Raw genomic sequence first — 20,041 nt, 5'->3', positions numbered from 1 at the left:
TCCATATTCTAGTAGATACAACATTTACTCTAGAATATAACCTAAGATAATACTGCAGATACCTCAAAGTGAGAATACTACAAAGAATAGTAAATCTTAGTCAGAGCATAGACCGAGATCTACGAGTGTATTCTTGGGAGAAGCATCAGGAAAGACCGCTGTGAGGGACATGCATTTGAGGTGACACTTGATTAACACACCTGATCTGTGCAGTGCAGGATGGATGCTGCAGACAGTTCACTTGCTGTGACCTTTCTTAGTATCCCCGTGGGTGAGAACTTGCATGGATTATGCAATTTAACCCCTGCAAGAGTTAGAAATAGTTATCATTATTTGACCAATTGTTCAGACTAGAAAAATAGGCTCAGAAAAGTGTAGAAAGGTGTTTGCAGTCTCAGCTGAGCTGCTAAGCAGCAGAACTGCTTTCAAATGATTATAGTTTATTTTAGGAATTTCTTCCCCCAGAGGAAGGAAACTTGTGTCTGGCTTGCATGATTGGCAAAACTCCCTTGAGAAGTGATAGTTGAACAGGATATGTTGAGTGATTGACAGTGTCTATAATTAGGCACATATGAAAGGGACTGGATGGAGCAGAATTAGCAATGGGATGGTGATGTGAAAACCAACTTGCGTGAGACATGTATTAGAGATGGTAATCAGGCCAGTTCAGGGAACAGAGTTCTAAAGTGGATCATGTTGGAAGAAAAAACTGGAGCTTCTTTACAGATGGTTGGTATTCCAGATTTATTCACCCCTTTGCAGTTCATGGAGTTTTAACTAGTCTAGTGTTCTTGGCTGTGTATTTTCGAGTTGAAACAGACCTATAGCACACACCCCAGCAGGCTTTCAGAAGCAGTTTAATGACACGGGAAGAGATTGCCCATCTTTCTCCCTCAAAGAAGCTGGTGGATTAGCTAATGTGGATTAGCTAAAAGACACTTAAGAATATTCCTAAAGCCATGCGTTAGGAATTGAATGAGATAGCAAGTGTAAAATGATGAAGCTAGGAGAGTGGTGAGTTACCGTAGTCAACAATTCCTAAAAAAAGACAGTTGTAGATGTTTTTGTTTCATAAATCACATTAGAAAAGGCACAGATTCACATGTACAGTACTTTATAGACAGAACCTCTTTCTCACATCTATGTTTCTTACTCACATATGTTTTATCTTATTCAAAATGGAATGTTTTCCCATAACTGAAAAAAAACACATATATTTTGAGGATATTACTGAACTCAAGATTGTTGTTATGTCATTGTGAATTTTCCTTAATGAAAGTATTAAAGTAAACGTATTATCATGTGTCTAAATTGATTAATTCATTCTTTGATTATTTCATTCATTTGTTCTATAACTACTTATTGTTAGAAGGCTCAGATTATGATGGTTAAAAAACATTGTTTCTGCAGCTAGATTTTATGGACTGAATCTTACTTATTAACAGCAAGTGGATTTGTTATTAATCTTTCTTAATCCCCATTCTTCTCATCTGTAAACTTGTCAAAATAATAGCAATCTCACAAGATTATTCTGAGGATTAAGTGAGATTATCAATATAAAGTACTCAATACAGTGCCAGACACATAGTAAGATATGAAACTGGCATTGCTTTGTTAGACCGTATGTAGGAGACATTATACATTTATATATAATACTAAAAAGTTGAAAGCCACCATCTGAAGTAGTGAATTTTTCCATATTTTGGGTTGAAAATCTACTGACTGAGCAGGATCAGAATTTGTAGGAGTGAATTTATTATTTAGTCTTCACTTTTATAATTTACTGGAAAGTAGGTATGATGGTTACATGTCTATTATTTTGTTTTTATTCACCTCTCAGTTAAAGTAGTAGTACCTGGCTCTCCTCCCTTTGAGTTAATAGGCAGACATGTGATTATCATTATTGATCCAGGCACTCTCTTTCTGTTTGGTTGTCCCACTTTCACTTTCTAAACTCTCGCAATGAGTGTTTTGTAGTTTTCTGACCCTTTTAAACTTTGGATTAGAGCACTGGACTCAGCAGTTGGTGACTTTGGCTATTGTGAAATTTTGAAGTATAGGGTATGACCATACAGATTCATAATCATACATGTTCAGCTGAATAAAAGAACTTGCCTGCAACTTCCAGCAATACTGCATTCAAGGGAAAGGTTTATGTTCTTAGTAAACTATTCTTGTTTTTATATTTGCTACTTTGAAGCCACTGATTTCAGTGTTATAGTATTTTTATTTAGGTGGAGAATGTAAATGCAAATTTTAATTCTCTTTTCCTGTTAGGAGGTAAAATGATACCTTTTCCTCACTTTCTTTATTTGAATAAATGTTTACAAATCTTATTGCCTTCATTCAATTATTCAGAGACATTTTGTTTTGTAACATTAATTAAATTGATTGAGGTAATTAATTATAATGCTTAATTAAACAGGTATTGCATATTGCCTTATATAAAGATTATTTTGAACATAAGTCAGGAAATAAAGCTACTTTTTTAGTTTTAATTTTTAATATTCATTTTTGTTTGTTTGCTTATTTATGTACTTATTTTAATGTGTGTACCGTCAATTCAGATCTGACTGGTACAGGAGTAGGTTGTCCCTCCTTCTTCAGCAGAACATCTGGTGGATTGGAACCATGAACTTCTGGCATTGCAGTGCAGCTTCTTGCCACTAGGCCAAAGAAAGTTATTTAAAAGCATGGTAGTGCTGACCTAAACTTTCACTTTGTTTCAAGTGAAAAGCAAAAAGTTTTATTGGAAGATTGGTTTAATCTGAGATGGAAAATTTATTGCATATACTTTTCAAATTTTATCTGGAGAGGACAGTCCTCAGAAAAAGCCATGTGCTTGGTTAAGTGAAGGATCAGTGAAGGAAAGGAAGGTCCTCAATGAGGTGAATTGACACAGTGCCTACATCATGCAATGATTTTGTAAATCATTACCTAACCTGGAAGGGAATGGAGAGCATTATGCTGAGTGAATGAATTCAGTCCCACAAAGATAAATATTGTATAAAACCATTGTTGTAGAATAAATATAAGGATCCAAGGGGGGTGGGAGAGGGTAGAAGCAAAGGGATGAGGATGTGCAGGGGGAGGACAATTAATCATGGAGTTGTACAGTTTGATGGGTGGGAGGGTGAAGGAAACGAAAAGAATCTGTTTTCTAAAACAATGTATTTGAATTTTTCAATAAACTTGATTAGAAATTAAAAAACAAACAAACAAGAAAAAACCCAAAAAACACGGAGGATATAGTGCAAAGGCACAAGGCCAGTCAAGGTTTTGTTCTATAGTCAGAGTCAACTGGGCTACACTGACACCAATAGCAACAACAGCAAAGCTTAATTTACATAAGAGAGTTGAGAAGTGGGGTGGGGAATTCACAACAATGAATGAGTATTAAAAGAAAAAAGAAAGTGAACTGAGGAGGAGGAAGGGAAAGAGGCAGAAATGTGTAATAATGAATGAATGAAAATCTAATTTTTTATAAACTTTTTGTTAACATCACAGTTAAAAGAAAAAATTTATATAAAAAGAATTTTCATTCAAACCAAGATCTGGTGTTTTCCATCATCCCAAATAAGAGTGTGCTCACACAAAAAGTGGATTGTTCACTAGATGTTGAGCATCGTTGTGAAAGATCAAGTTAAATTGCTTAAGAAAGAGACAAATATTTATGTGAAGGACTTGTATATTAGTGTTCCCCTCTTATTTTCTCCGATGTGGAATGGACTAGAGAGCATCATACTAAGTGAACTAACTCAGTCCGCAAGGATAAACCCTATATAAGGTCAGGTCATTATTGTAGAAATAGATAATTAGTGAAATGTGTATGAGGATCTAAAAGGGGAAAAGGGGAGCAGAGGGGTCTGGATGGTCGAGGGGGATAATCATAAGTCACACAAGCTTATGGGTAGAGGGAAGGGTGGGTTAAGGAAATGGGAAAGAGCTGCTGTCAAAAACAATGGGTATGAACTTTGTAAGTAAACCAGTATAAAAAGAAAATTTTATATTAAAAAAAATACATGGAAAATCAAGGTAAAAAAAGAAAGAAAAAACAAAATAAAAACCCCAGCAATATCTCCTCCTATGTTGTCATACACTTTACTGAAGAGCTAGTTCTGCAGGAAGCTTTGGTTGCCTGGTGGATAAGGAGTTGCATTCTTAACCCAACGGCAGGTGCTTTGAATCCACCACCTCCTCTGAAAACCCATTTAGCATCAGCTCTGAAGAGGTTCTGGCTTGACAGCACATATCAACAGCAGTACTTTAAGAAGTCTAATGGTGCTACAAGGCACTTGGCCGCTGTTGTTGTTGTTGTTGTTGTTGTTGTTATGTGCCATCAAGTCGTTTGCAACTCATAGCGACCCTAATGCACAACTGCCCTAAACCTTGCTCTATCCTGCGCCAACCGCACTGCCTCTGACACACCCATCCTGATTACCCCAGTCACCGAATCAATCCATCTCATAGAGGGTCTTCCCCTCCTGCGCTGTCCCTCCACCCTCCCAAGCATGATGTCCCTCTCCAAGGACCCGTCCCTCCTGGCGGCTCTCCGGCCAGAAAGGAATACATAATCTACACAGGAGTTCTACAGGACACGTCACCTTCCCTTGGAGACAGTACAACTAAACTTAAGAGATACTGGTCAAAGGGAAAAAAAATGTCAGCAGTTGACGTGTTTGGAATCACAGAAACCAAGAAAGCTTAAGATACAAGCTGTCAGATCATGGGTTGTACAATGGAAGATATTTTCTGAAGGGACTTGGCAGATGTGAAGGGTTATCCTGGTGGAGGGTGGAGCTGGGAAGTAAGTGGGTCAAGGCACTGAGCTAAGGGTGGGGTCCACACTGTAACTAATGCTTAACTCCACAATAAGGGATTTATCTTTCACTGCTCCACAAATTGCTTGTCTGTCAGATACTCCTCTAAATCTGAAGGTGCGCCTGATACAGGCCATGGTATTTGCAATCGCTTGCTATGCATCAGAGAGTTGGACAATGACTAGGGAGGACAGAAGGAGAGTGGATGCTTTTGAGCTGTGGTGCTGGAGAAGGGTACTGAATGTACCCTGGACTGCCAGGAAAACAAACAGATTTATCTTGGAGAGGATTAAACCAAGCTACTCCCTGGAGGCAAGGATTCTGGGGCTTCGTCTGACATACTTTGGACATGTTGCCAGGAGGGACGGGTCCTTGGAGAGGGACATCATGCTTGGGAGGGTTGAGTGACAACGGAGGAGGGGAAGACCCTCTATGAGATGGATTGATTCGGTGACTGGGGTAATCGGGATGGGTGTGTCAGAGGCGGTGAGGTTGGCGCAGGATAGAGCAGGGTTTAGGGCTGTTGTGCATAGGGTCGCTATGAGTCGGAAACGACTCGACGGCACATAACAACAACAACAACAAGGAAGAAGGATTGGCCACCCACTTCTGAAATAGCAGGCCTCTGAAAACCCTATGCACACTTGGCCGCTAATTGAAATATTAGTGATTGGTGTCCACCCATGACTGTCTTGGAAAAAAAAAGTCCTGGTGATCTGTTAAAAAAAAATCATTGACAACCCAGTGAAATATAGTTCTACTCTGAATCACATGGCATCAACTCCTTGGCAACTGTTTACTACTTGTAGTTCTGTAAGGCTAATGTGTTGACAGCAGAAATGAATGCCCAAGTCAGCAGATGGAAACTTGCCTTTAATGTTTAAATCTATGAGTAACAGGAACTCCTCAAATTATCAAATTACTCCCGTTCTCTTTATTTATGCTGAAAACAAGACTAGTCTGGGACTTCCTTGATAATTTCCATACCAATATTGAACTTGATAGCTGTGTGTTCGGTTTCATTTATCCCTAAATCAGTTAGCTACTTTTGAATAAATGAGATTGAGAAAGGATGAAAAGAGGCTGGGACATAGAGTTGCAAGGAAGAAACTGAATGCTCTACATTTTATGAGTTATTGCAGAGAAAATCTGACATTCATTTCAATCCAGTGTTGTCTGTGCTTTCCACTGGTGACCTATGGCCACACTCTTCTTGTGAAGAGTAGAATGTATGACAAATGAGAAGCTTAAATAACTGCGTGTATGGAGAGAGATTTGAAGCTTACTCTCCATCAGTCTTACCTCTTTGCCATCATCATGCATGCTGCCCAGAGAGATAATGGCATTAACTCCTGCTGTAGAAGCACTCATTTAATATAGGTACTACATTCAGCTAATTTTTATGAGCATTGGGAGAATCATTTAAAAAGGACCTGTTGTGTTGACAAATGCTCAGTACTGTGCAGTGAGGAACATTTTGGAATTATTTTCCTCTTTATAATATTTTTTCCGCTATTTGAAAAGGTAGTCTATAATGATTTAGAGACATCTGTATTTTGGGTTAAGTTGTAGAATGAATACATGCAAATGAGTGCACTTTATTTCCATACTTATGTTGCGGAGTATTTTGGCTGTTGTCCTAGTGTTTATAGTCAATGAATGTTAACACTAGCTGCATTTTGGGAAGCAGTCATAAAACTCTACTGGTTTGTCCCTTTGAGAAATCATATTGCCCCCCAAAGAAAACCATTTACAAATATATGCATTTTTGAATAATTAAATGAGCTGCTGAAGAGGAAAAGGATTCTAATCAGCTTTCACACTGTGATTGTGATTCATTCTCTTATGAATAACATTTCTCTTGGAGCGTGTATAATTCTGAACCTTTTTTCCCTCCTGTCTCGGTAGGAACTGGGAAGTAACAGCCCTCCACAGAGAAACTGGAAGGGGATCGCTATTGCCCTGCTGGTGATTTTAGTTGTATGCTCACTCATCACTATGTCAGTCATCCTCTTAACCCCAGGTAATCTGTCTTTATTCTTCTCTTCTGTTGGTATTGTGGATGATAATTTCACATTCAGATGCTTTAAGAGGGTACCAGCATGTGGTGTCTTAGGACACGCTAACATTGGTTGAAATTTTTAAAAAATGCATAAGCGGACATTTTGAAAATGGCACAGTAATTCTATTGTTACAACATCATGCAGCATGATTTTAGAAAGTTAAAAAGGTATAGCCTATAAATTGAGATTTCTAAAGAGATCTTTGGGCTTCATTGCTACACAGTGACATTTTACAGTGTTTGACAGCTTGGTAAATGCAGGAAACATTTGACTTGAATTGTGGGTTGAAGATGGAGTGCAATATGGAAATTCAAATATGTAGATTATAACCTGAATATATGTAACAAAGTTTCCATTTTCCTGCAGTCCAGAGAGATTTCTGGGTTTCAGGGAATAGGTGTGAGTGTCAGGCCATTGCCATGATGTTCATTTGAACCTTGAGCCTTTAGAAAACTGGTTTTCTAAAGTTAGCTTTCAGTCTAACAGTAGGCTAAGCCAAAAGTTCAGTTAGACATTTTGTCTGGGCCATGTGTTCTTTTGAAGAATTCTCTCTGTGTAGTATCTTTTGAAACCAAACCTCTAACTTTTCAGGTGAAAATTGGGTGTTAGAGTAAATTAGTGGTTTAAGTGTTTATTCAGGCAAACAGTGTATGAAATTCACCAGTTGTTTTTCTGTCAATTCTGTTAGAGTTTTTCTTCCATGGCAAAAATGATAAGATGATTTTTTTTCCTCTGGGGCATTTTTGACCCCCTTCTCAAAATAGAATACTGATTTATTAATTGTATGTGAAATAAGAAGAGCCCTGGTGGAGCAGTTGGTTAAGCATTACTAACTGAAAGGTCATTGGTTTGAACCCACGTCCAGGGAGATAGCTGAGGCAGTCTACTTCCATAAAGATTTACATCCTCAAGAGAGGTTATGGTCAGTTCTACTTCAGCCTGGAGGGGCACTCTGAATCAGCATGGACTCAATGACAGCTGGTTTGTATAAGATTTTATTTAAAGTAAACTCTGAAAATTTTATATTTTGGGCTTAACGGGGCTTTTGTTTTAACAGTGTGGTTTCAGTAGAAATAGAATATTTGTGGGAAGAAAGGGATCTTAATTAAGGAGAATATCCCTCTTCCCCCTTTGCATTTCTTTCCTTGCAGTTTTTACATTCCTCATTCTTCCCCTGCATAAAGACCCTTTCCAAATAGGTTTTGCAATGATCTTTGAACTGTTTTTCAGATTAAAGAGTTTGACACTTACATAAGAATCCTCATGACTTAAACAACCAGAAGTGAAGGAATAGATAATCATGTCATTCACTCTGTAAACTCCCCAGACTCTTCTATGGGGGAAAAGAAAAATCATGCTAAATGCTGCTCCAGACCATTTAGTTTGCCTTTTTAAAGAACATATAATTAAAAAGTCATTTCTTACACAAGATCAAGGTAGTAAAAAAAAAAAAAGAATATTACCAATTAAAACCTGATGCTGAATATGAGATATTTATAGTTCTCTACTAGCTTTGTTATTTTATAAGCCCCTTAAACACATTGAACTTATTTTTTCTTCTCCAAAATATGATTAACAGTAACTCACTTTCAGTCTCATTTAGTCAATAATTATGGTTACTAATTCTACTTGGTCACTTTCTCAAAGTTTGTGGCTTATTAAAAATACCATCATTATAAAATATTTGTTTTATAAAGTACAGACTGTCAGAATAGCCATTTATGATCACTGTTTATGGAACCATTGTAAAAACAAGTGAATGAGTCTAGAGGGAGAAAGCTTGGAAACAGGAGAAAAAGAAAAAAAGATACAAATAGTAATTCACAAAAAGAACATACAATACTTCAAACACTCATTAAGAGACCTGACTTATCCAGCATTCTCTTAACAAATCTCTCTTAATTATCTTTTTTCTACATATGCGTTAGATAGTTGTATGGTACGTGAGCAAAATAATAGCTCCAAGTTTTTGGAAATGTCATGAATTTTGTTAAAAGCAAGCTCATCATCATGCTGCACTTAAACATAGGAGTGCTTTTGTAACTCTTAAAGAAAATAATAACTCTATTTCACTGCTTTCTATTGTGACTGTTAAGCAGGAAGAGGGAATTGGGGCCTAATATCCCTCTGTCTCGCCTGAAATCTTCCCCAGTCTTATCCCAATTCCTGTAGTTCTCTTGCTCAGCTTTACTTACTATTCATCAAGGACACAATGAAACGTTGGGTACTTGAAACATTGATAAAGCAAAGGCCAATGAGGGACCACTTAACTGAATATTTTCTACATAGATGTTTTCCTTTTCCTTCCAGTATGAAAACCCTGCATTGGTCCATTCATTTTGTCTTGTATTTATATATTGAAGCATGGGCTTGGCTATGATGGATCTCATTTTGAGTTCATGCTCAGTAATTTGCGAGTTGTGTGAATTTGGCAAATGTTTTTCAAATTTGTCTTTTTCTTTACTCCTTGATGTTATGGTCAAGTCACAGGTTTATTTTTGAGATCAAATGCAATCATGTGGGGCAGCGTTTTGTATAGTGCATATATTCCTCTTATTATTGATAATACTGAGAGAGTTCTGGTGGCCTGCGAGTAAGGAGCTCTGCTGCCAACCCAGTGGCAGATGGTTCAAATCCACCAAGTACTCCTTAGGAGAAAGATGAACAGTTTCTTCCCATGCAATTTACCATCTCTGAAAACCCACTGGAGAGTCAGCTGTGAGTTAGTGCTATTTCAATGGCATATAACAACATGCACAACCACCACCACATTGTTATTATTTAGTACTTTCTTACCAATAGTCAGAGTGCTGCTTGGCAGCAAAGATGATAAAGCTTTGCCTCACATACTTTGGTCATGTTGCTAGGAGAGGCTTTTCCTTGGAGAGGGACATGTGGCTTAGAAAGTTGGAGGGATGGCGTAAAAAGAGAAAGATTCTCAACCAGGTGGATTGATGCAGTGACTGCAGCAATGGGCTCGAATGTTTCAGAGATTGTGAGGATATTATGGGATAGGACAAGGTTCAGATCTATTGTTCATAGAGTCTCTGTGAGACTTGACTTACCTCAGTAGTTCCTAACAACCGTAACAACCAACAGACACTACCAAATAATGTTCTATGTTGAAGATTTCTGAGAAAAACTACTGCCTCATAGAAATAGAGAACTTTTTTGGGCTATGTTTTGAACTTTTGACAGGTAGAAAGGGACTGATAATTAAATCTTCAGTTAGATTTCAGAACTTTCTCTGTTCTTTCATTTATTCTTTTAGTAGAGAGTTCAATCCAGGTTCTAGGTGCTGTGGTAGTGGACTATGACCTTCCTTTGCGTTATATGTCCAGCATCTCCAATCTCCTGCATCTCCAGCTATTCAGATAATTAAATCTAGAAACCCACACCATCTTCAAGCCAAAGGCTTCACTTAATATTACACTAATTATAGAAATTAACATGCTTCTTACATACCATGTGATTAGAATTTTGAGTTTGCATTTCACTCTTATTTTCAGCAGATATATTAAGAATTAAAAATACAAGTCAATGGGCTGGAGTGAAATAGGCAGACATAAAGAAGCAATTAACCTGTTTTCTACAACCAGAAAGCCTGTGTTTTAAGGTTGATATTACAAACTTGGTACTGCCAGAGGCCACAAAGATTATTAGAAATTTATGAATTAGGTAGATAAAAGTAAAGTTGTTATGCATTTTCTTGAATTGTGATCAAGCATGATACTAATACTGGCTTAATTACATGGTCTATAAAACATAAATAAGCATATCTAAATGACATTTTAGGCCACAAGACTATCATTTTACAGTCCAAGATTTGAATTATATGGCAGGAGGAACACATATGTGGTTTGTTTACTTTATTAGACAAAATATAAGCAGGATTTATATAACTTTTAGTCCAAAGGACTGGAATGTGCATCAGAGCAGTTTGTGGGCACATTTTGTTTGCCACATGTGCGTGATCTTGGACTTGTGGCCACACCCTTGTGTTTGAATTGCATGTAATCTACATCTTCTTGCCTTGAGCTCCTTCATTTGTGCCACAATAGAGCTATAACTCAAAATCTCCAGTTGGATGCCTAACACACAAGCCACCTTTGCAGCCTTCTTGACCACCAATGGGTCCTCACAGTTCAGTATTTTAAGTGGAACAAATCCAAACAGGTAGAAATTTTCAGTTCTATGTAACTGGAATAAATCAATCACTTAACACTTTGGGCATCATGAGAATCACCATTGAAGAAAAAGTCACCCTTAACACCTTTAAAGAAAAGGTCACAGTTGGTTTGTCAGAATCTGAAATGATCCTGTGAGACTTGGTCAGCTCTAATATGTATGATCAAATATAAAATCAAATAACTTGTTTTAGCAAAAATAGAGCATTACATTAAAACAGGTTAGCTTTTTCACAAAGCCATTTATTTAGGTAGACCTTGAAGATATTTATTGTATTATTATTATTACTTTAATAATAAATAAAAAGCATGTACAGATTTAGCTAGTCTAAGAAGTTATTAGGATCTATTCTGCTAAAAATAGCATCACATTTTGCTAGTAAGTGCTAAGCAGTGCAAGCTTATAGCGAGAAAAACACATGTTCATTGTAATTTGGGTTTGATTGCAGATTTTATTACAGAAGAAATTTGACACAGGTGTTTTAATTTCCAAAGTTATCAGCAACTTCCCTTCCTTGTGAAGAGAAACCTCAATTATTTTTGAAGAGTGCAGCTAACCATTAAAGGTTTTAATAAACTATTTCTAAATAAATAGATTACTCACTCTATATTTTAATTTTTTTTATTTTTCCTAATGAAAGGTTGGATGTATTTAGACAAAGCTACATGATGTTCGCTTTTTTTTTTTGGTATAGAATTTGTATAAAGGAAGAAGTATATCCACATCTATTTTCTGAATATTCAGAGTATGACCAATGATAATATTTTAAGAATGGGTGCATTTATATCTACTCTTGCAATTGTGTAGTCCTGTTAATGGAACTGTGCACTTAAATTGCAGTGTTATTTTACATTTAATGCATAGAAATCAGAGTTACTAAAGAAACATTTTGAGCAGAATGCAATTTCCCATTTTGACTGACCTGTGCTGAGAACCAGAGTTATATTTCTTTTTTGAATTGTGATTCAAGTGAATGTTTACAGAGAATATTGGTTTTTCAATCTTTCATTCATACATATTTTTATCTTATAACATTAAATATAATATTCAAAATGCTTGATCTTGCCTACATTCTATATTAAATTTCCCTTCATCCATCTTAATGTGTTTATTGTTATTTATTAGTTTTTATTACCCTCTCCCCAGTTCTCCCTCCCTGCTGACCATATTAGGAGGGTTCTGTGTGTAAATTTTTTGTTGTTGTTGTTATGTGATGTCAAATTGACTGCAACTCATAGCCATCCTGTGTACAGCTGCTCTGAAACATGCCTTATCCTGAGTCAATCTCACTGTCTTGGACATACCTATTCTCATTACCTCAGTTATTGTGTCAATAAATCTTATCCAGGGTCTTCCTTTCCTGTGCTGGCCCTCTGCCCTTCCAAGCTTAATGTCCTTCTCCAAGGACTAGTCCCTCCTAGCTCCATACCTAATGCATGTAAAATGAAGCTTCAAAATCCTTGCCTACAATGAGCAGCTTGTCTTCACTCTCTCCAGGGCAGACCTGTTTGTTCTCCTGCCCATCCATGGTATGTTCACTGTTCTTCTTTATCACCATAACTCAAGGCATTGATTTCTCTTCTATCATCCTTAGTCATTGTCTAGCTCTCTGATGAATAGCAAGTAATTGTGAGGATCAGAGACTGGATCAGGAATACCTTGGACTCTGGACTGACATCGTTGCTTTTCAGCACTCTGGAGAGGTCCCTAACAGATTTTCGTAATGCAATTTGTCTTTTGATTCCCTGACTGCTGGTGGTAGGAGTACTGATGGTGGAGCCAAGCAAGTTGAAATTCTCAACAACCTCAATTTTATCTATCTATCATGGTGATGTCAATTGGCCCAGTGGTTGAGAAACTTTGTTTTCTTGATGTTGAGCTTCAATCTATATTGAAGGCTGCAGTCCTTGACATTATTCAGCTTCACATTTTCCTCAGTTTCCTCAAGCAAGGTTGTACCATCTGCATGAAACAGATAGATTGTTGATTAGTCTTCATCCAATCTTGATGGCACTTTCCTCCTCAGAAAACCCAGTCTTCTGAATGATCTGTTCTATATATAGATTGAAAAGATATTGACACACTCCTTTCTTGATTTTGAACCATTGTCTGTTGTGACTTTCTAGTCCAAATATAGGTTTCACATGAGCACATTGTTCTGGGTTTCCCAGTTTTCTCAAAGTTAACCATAATTTGTTGTGATCCACACATTCAAATGCCTTGCATTGTCAATAAAATATAGATAGGTGTTCCTCTGGCACTCTCTACTTTCAGCCAAGATCCATCTGACACTGGCTCTGATGTCCCTAATGCAATAGCCTCTTCTAAACCTAGCTTGTATTTCTCATAGTTCTGCATCAATATACTCTTCCAGTCATCATGTTTGGATGATCTTCATCAAGATTTCTCTTGCTGTGATATTAGTGATATCACTCAATAATTTCCAAATGGTTCATTTCCAGTTTGTTGGCCAGGTAGTTGTCCTCCAGATTTCTTGGTAGAGCTGATGAGCACATCCAGGGCTGCGTCTGTTTGTTAAAATATGTCTACATGTGGACTTCAGCTGATGGTCTCTGCAGGAATAAGATTGATCACATTTGTGGAAAGAATTGTTGGAGAAATTCAGTAACAATTGTGAAAACTAGGCTGGATGTTGATTGGGAAATAGACCATGAACTACTCATATGCAAATTAAAATTTAAGCTAAAGAAAATGAAAACAAATCCACAAGAACTGAAGTATAACTTTGAGTTTATTCTACCTGTATTTATTTTTTTTTCTACCTGTATTTAAAAACCATCTCAAGAACATATTTGAGGACTTGAGCACTAATGAACAAAGACCAGACGAACTATGGGATTAGATCAAGAATGTCATCCACAAAGAATGCAATATATCATTACCAAGACAGAGGAGGAACGAAACACCAAGGTGGATGGTGGAAGAAATCTGAGTATTACACGAGAAGCCAAAGCAAAGGAAAGAAATCAGGAAATTAAGGAGCTGAACAGATGATTTCAAAGAGCAGGATGGGAAGACAAAAAAAATTTTATGATGAAGTACGAAAAGAAGTTGAGTCAGAAAATCAAAAGGGACAAACTTGCTTGATATTTTTCAGCTTATAGAACTGAAGAACAAATTTAAGTCTCAAGTTAACAAGTTTTAAAAATGTTATAGACATAATAATGAATGATCCGGAAAGCATCAAAAGAAGTGGATGTGAGAATATGTGTGTGAAACACAATGTGAATGAAGGAAAGTGTGAATGAATTTTGTATGTAAATCAATATAAAAATAAAATAAAAATAATTTTTTTAAAAAAACTAAGATGAAAGGAGTACACAGTGTCGCTATACCAAAAAAAAAACAAAAAAAAACCAAAAACAAAAATACAAGAGAGGAAAAAGAAAGGCTGACATGGAAAAAAATATCACGGAACAAAATATGACCAAGAGGCAATGTTCAAGTTGCTCTGAAGGAATTGTCCAAAAAGAAGGCCTCAGGAATTGATGGAGTATGAAACTTTTCTTTAACATTTTATAGTAGCAGTTTCATTTGATATTTGTCCTTTAGTGACTGACTTTCTTCACTCAGCAAAATGTCTTCTAGATTTGTCAGTGTTATGTTGTTGTTGTTATTGATTGCCGTCAAGTCGAGGTCATCTCAGTGATTCTATGAACATAAGACCTAATGCCTTTCCATAGCTATCATTGTTTCCCCAAGTTCATAGAGTTTCAAGAGGCATGTGGTTTAGGAAGTGGATGCCACTTCTGCTTCCCAACCAGTTTTACAACTGGGAGCTACAAAATGGGAAATAATTATGGTATTTGATATCCCGATGGCACAGGGGTCAGCATCATAGCAAACCCAGGTTACCTCATACAGCACATTGACAAAGAGTGATGTGAAAAGTTGAAGAATTTTACTCCAGTTATAAAAGCACTAGTCTCGTTTGTTGTTGTTTTTGTTGTTTGGTGCCATAGGCGACTCATAGCGGCCCTGTGAATGAACGGCCTGAGCACTGTTCGTACATAGAATTTTTGAAGGCGAGCCATTTCAGAAATGGATGCCGCTCCTGCTTCCAGTCTCATTTAGCAGTGGTTAAGTGTTGAGCTTACTCAGAGTAAGCTTTACACAAAAGACCTGAACTCTGTTCTATAGTTAACATAATTTCTGTTTATAAGAGAGTTTGTAGAGTTTCTAGAGGCATCTAGTTTAGGAAGTGGATGCCATTCCTGCTTCCCAACATGAATTAATCTGGCAGCTCATCCAACCATTGTTCATGATGGGTAACCATGACAGGATTATGAAATAGTGTTCAGAATCGCAGCAACTCCAAGTTGTTCAGTACAGCAAATAGACAAATTATTGCTGTGTCTTTTAAAGAATATTCTTCAAAAGTTAATAAATTTTAAAGGATTTTAAAGCCATACCCTCGAGCAGGGCTCCACCCTTACCCTTAGTCTAAGGCTCAAGGGCCACCCACTTTTGAGGGAGGAAAAGAACAGTAACACACAACATAATGTACCCCAGAAACTTTCTTTGCCTAACAGCCATCAAATTGAGACCTCCATCGAGATGCCAGCCAGCCAACTTTTAGAGTGAAGGAGACTCCAAGGCCCCAGGCCAGCCAACAGACCCATCGCCTCACCATTGATTTTAGTGATTAATAAATTCTTCCTTGTTTTTCAATGTTGCATAGTATTCTATTCTGTTAATATACTTTGTTTTCTTTAGTCATTTGTAATGGGCATTTAGATTATTTCAATCTTTTTACTGTTGTGAATAATGCTGCGTGTTTCTGTTTGTCATAGCTCTTATTGCTTTAGAATATGTACCTAGTAGTGGGATTGCTAAATGAAATCGTGTTTCTACCTCAGTCTTAAAGAAACATCAAGGTAGTTTCCTAGTGCCCTACAGTGTGTTTGATAGAGGATATTCACCAAGCCCTTCAATCCAGTTTTTGTATTAAAATTGCCAATATCACGTTTATCACCCCCAGCAGTGAAAATGCTGCTCCTCATCCAGTGGTGACTCATGCTGATGGCAACTCACACTGACCCTATGATACAAAGTAGAACTGCCTGGCTATAAATCTTTTCCTCCCTTGGCGTGGCTGGTTGCTTCAAATTACTGACTATTGAGGTTAGCTGGCAAGGTAACCGTTATGCCACCAGGACTCCAGAATTGCCACTAATGATCTGTATATACTTCACCTGCTCACCAGTCCCTGTGGCCTCCTGCCCTTTGACTGTTCCTGTAATCAGTCAGTGCCAAGATTGTTCCAGCGTGTTGATTTACTATCATAGCTGACTAGAGGCAGTCTTGTAAAGCACAGATATTTTATCTTCATCAGTAGCTTTTTCTTCGTTTGGCAACTTCCCCATTCCTTCAGGAGTTCCTGTAGCACACCAGCTGTGATTGGGCTATCCAGGTCTTTGAAGCATAAGGAAAGCCACACATTCATGTATGAGTCATTAAATATCTGGCAGGCCTAACTGTCTCACTATGTAAATGTCTTTACTACATGCTACCTGAAGTCTATCTTAAAGTGACTTGACGAAATCTGATATGATTTTATATTTTTACGTTCAAATGCCATTTTAGAAATATTCGCTCTCTTTCAAATTATTGTTGGGTCAGAAGAGACTCAGAGTTGGCTTTCAAGTGAATTTTTAGAGGCTGTAAATTGCACAAGAGGAAATTGCTTATCTTTTCTCCTGCAGAACAACTGATGGATTAAAGTCATCTGCCTTTGTGTTGGCAGTGAAACTCCTTACCTACTAGGCCATCAGAGTTCCCTGGAAAATATTGTAGGTAGGTTAAAACTTCCAGAAGGGTGATGATGATGGTTAGAGAAGTTTTTAATGTCGGATAATGAATTGATCCAGACACATGCTTACATTATTCATTTGAGAAAGATATGAAATTAAGTGGACAGAATGAAAATAATCAACATATCCCTATCTACAAAAACTAGCAAAACAAGCTAAAGAATTAAAATGAGCATTTTAGGAATCATGTCTTGTTTTGAAGAAATGGAATTCCAAGGCATGTACATGATCAGTGTCTCCTTTGATTCCTCTAACAGGCGAGTTTAAAGAAAGTAGTTTCTTAGATGCTGTTTCCTTAACGAGACAGCTAAAGCCAGCAGAATTTTAATAACTTCGTTTGCATGAAAATGTCTAGTTTATTAAGTGATTATGTTCTCCTTGGGAGCAGGCTGACTTGGGTTCATGGCCTAACTTTTATGTATACTAACAAGTAGGACTCTGAGGTAAAATACGTTCTGTTAGTCTGTGCTTCCACATCTGAAAAACAAAAACGTCAAAGGACTACTAAGAGCATCTGAGTGAAAATGCTTGATTGTGGCACATTATACCCAAAACATAACTGATATTATTATATCTGTCATTCTTGGATTGCTTTTTAGTAATTGTTTCTAAGTTAATAGTGCAAATATGGATATATTAATGAATGATGATGTTTAGTGAAGACTTGTTAAAATAATGAAATTACCAGGAAATATTCATTTGACTTGAAGTTTGGTGATAGCTAATTACTTACTGGCAGATCTGCTTTAGAATATTAGGCATCTTTTGCCTTCCAATGTGAAGCTTCCAGCTGTAAGCAAAGATTTTTATATACTAAATAAAGTACATGATTTTAAAAAATGCAGTAATTCATGCTAAAGGAACAGTCTAGCAGATAGAAGCTTTCATTACATTAAGAGAAGTGTCTTCTTTTCCATAAGCATAGATAATTTATAGCAATGATAATATTTTAATAAAATTCTTAAGAAGAGAAAAATGGAAAATTAAATGGGAGAAGATACTGGAGATGAGGTAAATTGGATATTGTAGAAATGAAGTGATTTATACTTAGGACATGAGGGCATTGAAAATTCCTGTCCTCATTCTCATTTTGGAGACATTATGATGGAGAATGAAAAGATAAAATACTATTGTACTTCCCAGTATTATGTCTTCATAGTCACTGTTGTATCTTTTCCAACCACATTTGGTTGCATTTTACAACAATCTAAACACTCTTTGTGTCTATGATGAAAATAAATCTTTGATGTACTCAGGTAGATTTTTCTTTTGTAGAATTCTAAACTATAAATAATTGTAATAGCTATCCATTCTTCTCTGAAGTAGTATAATATTAAATAGATTGAAGAGTAACAGATTTAATCTCATCAATAATATTTCTTTCTACCTATTCTTTTGCAAGACCACCTTTCCCCCTTCTATTATGACCGTCATGCTTGATTTGTGAACAGAAACATAGAAGGGACATTAGTGAATGGAGAAGAAAAGTGATTCTGGCTTTTCAGGGTTAGAGAAAGCACCATAGGGGATTAGTCACAAGGATACATGCTGTATTCTGTTGATAATGTAACCTTGACTTTGCCTCACAAAGTCCCAGCTATCTTATATGGATAGAGGAACAATAGTACTAAGTTTTTACCTGTTTCTTCTCTGAGTGAAATAGATGGCTATATGATTAGAACATGTCAGTCGGAGAGAAAGAGAAGAGATCATTTGGGAGTAAGTATTTCACATACGATTAATGTTTGAGGAAAAATTTTATTATAGACTTGAAAGTTCAGATTTTGATACTTAGGTATATGTGAGGACAAATCATTGAAAATTCTTGGACAGTGTTACTTTGTGCACAGTTCCAATTTAAAAAATATATCCAGGTATACTACATAAAGAAAATACAAGCATGAAATTTCTAGCAAGAAATTACTAGGTAGCAGGAACTTCAATCATTGCTCAGAACTCTGTGAGGTAAAGATATAAAGAGGAGACCTGGTTGTTGTTGGTATGTGCTGTCTAGTCGTTTGCATCTCATGACGACCATGTGTACAACAGCCCTAAACCCTGCTCTGTCCTGTGCCAATCGCATTGCCTCTGACACACCCATCCTGATTACCCCAGTCACTAAATCAATCCACCTCAAAGAGGGTCTTCCCCTCCTGCCTTGTGCCTCCACCCTCCCAAGCATGATGTCCCTTTCCAAGGACCTATCTCTCCTTACATGCCCAAAGTATGTCAGACGAAGCCCCAGAATCCTTGACTCCAAGGAGTAGCCTGGTTTAACCCTCTCCAGGATGAATCTGTTTGTTTTCTTGGCAGTCCACTGTACATTCAATACTCTTCTCCAGCACCACAGCTCAAAGGCATCAATTCTCCTTCTATCCTCCCTAGTCAGTGTCCAACTCTCTGATGCATAACAAGTGATTGCAAAGACCAGGGCCTGTATCAGATGCACCTTAGTCTCCAGAGAGACATCGCTGCTCTTGAGTACTTTAGAGAGGTCCCTAACAGCAGACTTAGCCATCACAATACATTTTTTTATTTCCTGGCTGCTGGTGCCAAGAGTGTTGACAATGTACCTGAGCAAACTGATGCTGTGAACAATTTCAATCTCTTCGCCATCCATCCTGATGCTACCGATTGGTCCAGTGGTTAGAATCGTTGTCTTCTTGACACGGGGCCTCAGTCCATACTGAAGGCTACAGTCTTTCTCCCTCTGCAGCAAGTGCAAGAGGTCCTCCTCAGTTTCGGCAAGCAGGGTTGTGTCATCTGTATAACGCAGATTGTTAATAGACCTTCCACCAATCCTGATGCCACACTTCTCCTCATAGAGCCCAGCCTCTCAGATGATCTGCTCTGCACATTGTTAAGGTCTTGGCTACTAACCTAAAGGTCTTCTGGTTGAATCCACCATTTTCTCCATAGGACAAAGGTGGTACACTCTACTTCCACCATCTGTTGTTGTTGTTGTTGTTATGTGCCGTCGAGTCGTTTGCGACACATAGCGACCCTATGCACAACAGCCCTAAACCCTGCTCTATCCTGCGCCAACCTCACCACCTCTGACACACACATCCCGATTACCCCAGTCACTGAATCAATCCATCTCATAGAGGGTCTTCCCCTCCTGCACCGTCCCTCC

General features: G+C 37.4%; 1 protein-coding gene across 1 annotated transcript in view; it reads left to right on the top strand.

Moving 5' to 3' along the window:
- DPP10 (dipeptidyl-peptidase 10 (non-functional)) overlaps positions 1-20,041 on the top strand; it is a 1,145,057-nt gene that overhangs the window by 213,620 nt on the left and 911,396 nt on the right. The window contains exon 2 of the mRNA XM_006895132.1: positions 6,729-6,843. Within this exon, the coding sequence (XP_006895194.1) occupies positions 6,729-6,843 (115 nt within the window). The remainder of the gene's footprint in view (positions 1-6,728; positions 6,844-20,041) is intronic.

The sequence above is a fragment of the Elephantulus edwardii genome, unplaced genomic scaffold, assembly GCF_000299155.1.
Source record: "Elephantulus edwardii isolate Elephantulus edwardi_28Jun2011 unplaced genomic scaffold, EleEdw1.0 scaffold00160, whole genome shotgun sequence".
Taxonomy (NCBI): domain Eukaryota; kingdom Metazoa; phylum Chordata; class Mammalia; order Macroscelidea; family Macroscelididae; genus Elephantulus; species Elephantulus edwardii.
This window is presented reverse-complemented; position numbering and strand designations above follow the sequence as displayed.